At 45.8% G+C, this 5,426-nt stretch overlaps 1 protein-coding gene across 1 annotated transcript; it reads right to left on the reverse strand.

Annotated features, from left to right (window-relative positions):
* Positions 1-2,849: 2,849 nt before the first annotated feature.
* Positions 2,850-5,201, reverse strand: LOC6052843 (cytochrome P450 4g15). The gene is given in 7 exon segments (XM_001869004.2): positions 2,850-3,393; positions 3,455-3,526; positions 3,529-3,813; positions 3,816-3,956; positions 3,959-4,037; positions 4,039-4,291; positions 4,375-5,201. Coding segments are annotated over 7 exon segments (1,653 nt in total). The 5' UTR covers positions 5,037-5,201; the 3' UTR covers positions 2,850-3,232.
* Between the last annotated feature and the right edge of the window lie 225 nt (positions 5,202-5,426).

The following is a 5,426-nucleotide window of genomic DNA, read 5'->3' on the forward strand; positions in this document are numbered from 1 at the left end:
CTTCCTTTTGGAAATTCCCACTTTTTTGCCTGCTTGAGCCGCAGGTAGGGCAATATTGCCGGCGTTTTGCGCCGGGACGCGACGAGTCATGTTGATTCAGACAACCTTCACCAACGAATGCTCGGATAACAATGAGCAAAGCAAAGTTGTTTGCTCAATGTTGGCATTTTGCCAAATTATTTAAAGTTTTTTCTGCATGGACACTAGAGAGCCTAAATATTTAAAGGATTTTTGTTTAAAGCCTTTCTCCAAAAGCTGTATACTATAAACTAGACTACAAGTCTTCAGTCACAAATGAACCAAATTGGTCAAAGTTTACCCATTGATATTCGAGGGTGAAGTTTGTATGGTAAAAATCGAAAGAATGTATGGAGAAAGTACATTTTCGTCGATTTTATCAGTGGGTTGCGCTGTTTCCATTCAAATATTCTCGAAAGTGAGATACTCATAGCAAATTTAATGCTCTACAACTATGTCAAAGGTGTACAACTTGATTTTGAAAAGTTATTGGCGATGTAAATAGTCATTTTTGTATGAAAACAATTTATTGACTACCATATTTTCAAGACAAAAAGTAAATCTATGCCTGTTTCTGAAATGAACAGTCTTGAAGAGTATCGGGGTCGGCTTTTAAAAAGCGGATTCAGCGAAAATTTTGGTTAACTCATGTTTAATGTTAATGTTAGTATTCTAAAGGTGGCTAGATAAGGTTCTTCTTATGACGATACACTACCTTTCCTTTACTAGGCTACCAAACGAATCCAGAAGGGGATCAAACTCTCGTTCTACCACTTTCGAGGGGTAAGCGTTACCACTAGGCTTCATGGCTCTGTCTAGTAAATGCTCAGCTCAATATTTGTAGCAATAGTTGTTTTAGTTTTTATCTGAGAATGATTAAACTTGTTTAACGTTTTGTACAATTTTTGTTCAAAATTATTGAAATGTGATTAAAGTATGTTGAATGAAGGTTTCAACAATTTGGTAAAAATACCATTTTTTGCCACCCACGCTTTCAATCATCAAAACATATTCTGCTGATTGTGTCAGAAGAGTCATTCATAAATAACGTATTTTTTTGATTTAGTGGTAACACATTTAATGATTTTTTTTCGCTCATGTAAACAATACTTTTCCCAGAATTCTACGTAGTCTATAACCTCACCCCCATTACCACCTACGACCCTTCTCTCTACCCTATCGCGCATATGATGTGGGCAAACATTATCGATATGTGGTCTTACGGGTTGTCCGTCCACACCGCATGACACGAGCCCCGACTGCGCGAAGGTGCGAAAAAACGCACATGGTAAACAATTGGAAGATATCTCACCTGGGATTACAGTCCTGCTGCGATACTTCTGGACTTGGGGTCCGTCCGCAGAAGGGACACATGTTTGTGCGATATATGCCGAATGGTTTCGTTTTCCTGGATGGTGCCCGCTTTGCATTGATCTGATTCTAATGGACACTTTAGAGAATGTTTGCTCTTTTTTTTTGGCTGGTGCTATTCTTATCACTAGAATGGTATCATTCATACACAAATTCCCTGCCTTTTTTGGGCATTCTTCGGAAACAGCGTTGACCAGTTTTACGGTGGTGTCCTCGAATTTCTCCAGGATATCGTCTCCATGGCGTCTAGAACGACCTCCACCCGGCAGGGACTCGTGCCCGCGTTTCGGTTGTTTGGTTTGGCCAAAGACAATCAACGACGTCGTGTGAGGAGGACCTTAAATTGATCACCTTTGGACGATAATTGAACAGCTGAGTCAGGAACTTATTGGGAAGGTGATTCCAATGAAGCTGTTTATGGGCTTTGGGTTTGTTTGGTAAACAAATGCTTGAGGTTTGAACGGGGCCAGGGTGTGGACTCCTGGTGATGTACCGGGAATCGTTTACAAGACTATTTACGTTGATTTGGGTGAATCCTCCATATATCACACCACACACGTGGCTGCTGTCCTGGAATAGAACATTATCTAATTGACCTGGCAGTCTATCCAGGTGGGCATGGTTGCAGAAAATTAACACTTCCAAGAAGCTGTGTTTTTTTTTTTCATCACAATTTATTTATCTTAAACATAAACTAAAGCTTTTTTGAATGCCAATGAGTTGCTACGAGAATGTATTTTTTGGTCTTGGTTGTAAACCATTCAAAATCATTCATGCTTTAACGAAATCTGAATGTGTTCTTGTACACATAAATTTGGAAAACATTCCCGTTGGCGTGCCTGCCGATCACCAATGATACAGGAAGTGGTGATTCAAATCGTTCAACTCAACGAACTTAAAACATTCATAAGCCCATTTTTTCTTCCTTTCAGTACGATACTCTAAACAAAGCCTGTGATCATTTATTGTTTACGCAGAAAACGTTGTATATCTTCAAACTTCTCAGAAAACAACCGATAACATTGCGGCATCTATTGACTTTAACTCCTTCTGTAATCAACCCACTTTACCTCTCATAAACTATTCGGTAGCGTTTGAAGTAGCCAGTCCTCAGTCTTTGTTGCGCCGAACAACTCCATTTAAGTCACCATAAAAACATAAACACACAACTCAATCATTTGGCAAACTCCAGACATCACAAAAAAAAGACTTAACCAAACAAACAAACGCGTTATCTTAAAGAGGTCCTCAGCCCTCATTTGGGTTACGCAATTCACCTGACCAAATCCCAAAAACCGATATCTCCGAAATGACCTCACCGAACACGACCATTCATTCGGCGCGACCAGTCTGCGACTCTTCATTGATAAGACTGTCTCGTCCGCACTTGTCCCCGAGATAATCCTTTTGTTCGGACATTACGGCTGGACCAAGCCAGACAGTGAATGAAAACACAGGTAGAACTTGCGAGAGAAGGTTTTATTATCTCTCCAATGTGCTCGTTTTGAAGGTTAGGAAAGGTGAATAAATAGCAAACTAAAAAGGAGGAATAGGCTTCGTAGTTTGAACAGAGGATAGGACTCTTCTTCATTTTGTTTTCCTAGAGAAGGTTGTTGCTGGAACCAAACAATTCAATTAACACTATCATAAAGCTAGACAACACAATCGATTAAGCATGCGCAGTTACGGTCCTGAATCGGTCCTTCCAGTCGCAGTTCCTACACAATCGGGGATCCATCAGTCGCGGCGACATCGTTGACGAGCGACGCCGAGCGATGGTGTCCCTCTTATCTTACGCGGGGTACTTCCCTCGTGTTTTCGTTCTTCGGTCAGTGGTCGTAGCTTAAACTCTCGGCTCCAGCTGGATTCGGAACCCGTCCGTGCGCTTCAGGATGATGTCCGCCTGCAGCTTAAAGTCGGACTCCTTCAGGTTGGACACGACCCGGTAGTTGCGCAGGATCGTCGTGAGGAGCACCTTCAGCTTCAGCATGGCGTATTTCCTACCTGTGAAGGGGGATTTTGAGGTTAGGTTTAGTTGCGGGATTAGCTCCCCGGAATCACTTACCGACGCAGCTTCGCGGGCCCGCACTGAACGGGATGTAGCTGTAGTAGTGCCGGTTGGAGGTACGCTCCGGCAGAAATTGTCCGGTTGAACGTCCGGGTTGGGGTAGATATCCTCGCGACGGTGCAACTTGTACGTTCCGATCACTACGGTGGTTCCCGACGGGACGACGTAGTCGTGCGAAGCCAGCCGAACCTCTTGGGTCAGCTTGCGAGCGATCGCCGGTACCGGATACATTCGCAGCGTTTCAAAGATCACCCGCTCGAGGTATTTCATCTCCATGGTGTCGTTGAAGGTGGCCTTTCTCTTTGAATCCCCGAAAATCTGCTTGATCTCTTTGTAAACCCTGTCCTGAATGTCTGGTGGATTCCCAACAAACAAGCACGACTCGACCCGGCAGCCGTAGTGTCGTGCCCCTCAAACATGATCGTATCGACCTCCTCCTTGATTTCCTCGTCGCTCAAATCCGCTCCAGTCTTCGCCGTCTCGATCATCAGATCAAAAACGCCAACCGTCGCTTCTCCCCGATATCGTTCTCATCTATGGCGTCAAATCGTCCCGCAGCATCGATCCCTGCGAGATCACGGCAGTTCCTCTATCTTGGTCGTCGCAGAACTATCTTCCTCCTTTCCGATGATCTCCGACAGCGACGGTGAGGGAAGCTTACCCTCGGCGAGGTTCTTCTCGAACAGTTCCTTCTTTTGCTTGACGACCTTGCGCGTCAGCCCGTGGATGATCCCCAGCAGACGTTCCTGTTCCTTCTTGGTCTTGGTCATGTTGAAAATCGGATCCATGCGGAGGTGGATCTTGATCTGACGGGAGTGCAGAATGTCGCACATTCTGTAGAATAATTGATGGAAGTTTTAAGGTTATAATTTAGAATAATTACGCACAAGTAACTAATCAAATTCAAAGAAACTTACTTCATAACAGCCATCGCGTAATCAAATCCCTCCTTGTTTTCCCCGGTCCGGTTCGATCCCATGGCCGTCTCCAGCAGGATGTCCACCGTCACCTCGCTCATGTAGTCGTGCACGTCGAACACCTTGCCGACCTCCTTGCGCATCCTCTCAACCACCGCCAGACTGTTGTCGTTGAACACATCGATAAAGGTCTTCAGCACGTTCTGGTGGAACGCTGGCGCGATCAGCTTCCGGTGGGACTTCCACTTGTCCCCGCTGCTAATGAGCAGACCATCTCCGAGCCACGGCTTGAAGAACCGGTACTCGTTCGACTTGGTCAGATGCACGTAACTGTTCAGGATGAGTTCAATATCCGCAGGTTCCGTCAGGAACACCACCAGATGGTATCCGAGCCATCCTCGGGCCACACTGCCGTACACGAAGCTCAGCTCGATCGCCCGCTTCATGATCTCATCGTGGCTCTTCCCAAGCAGCATGTTGGCGTTCCCGATCAGCGGGTACGCCCTCGGACCCGGAATCATGTTCCCCAGCTTGACGTACCGGCGCGACAGCATCCACATGTGAAACAGAACGCTGACCACCAGTACCAGAGTCATCACGATCACCGTCGGCATGGCCAGCGCCGCCAGGCTGCTCCGCTCGTGGACAAACTCCACGTTCATCCTGGAAACGTCTTCGTAGAACACACTTTCCTAATCACAAAACACCGGGAAGCTTCCAGGTCGGGGAGCTGATCGCGAGTTTTGATTGTTGCGCCACCGACGCCCGCTTACAAACTAACTTGGATAATTTGCGGGACAAATCGTTTTATTTAAAGGCTCCCCAGAAAAAAAAGTGCAAGTTGCACTCCGCGGTGACAATGCTCCGATTTGCTTTTTTTCAACTTGGCACTGCATGAACCCGCGCCACGCCGCCGTCGAGTGCAAATTTATGGCATCGTTAAGCGCTGTTAATTACATTTTAATTAATTTCGATACTGTGGACAGCCACGGAGTCACGCGCGACTATCCGAGCCGAGACTTGCGAACTACGGTTGAAAGAGTGGAAAAGTT

This window comes from Culex quinquefasciatus, chromosome 1 (genome assembly GCF_015732765.1).
Source record: "Culex quinquefasciatus strain JHB chromosome 1, VPISU_Cqui_1.0_pri_paternal, whole genome shotgun sequence".
Lineage (NCBI taxonomy): Eukaryota > Metazoa > Arthropoda > Insecta > Diptera > Culicidae > Culex > Culex quinquefasciatus.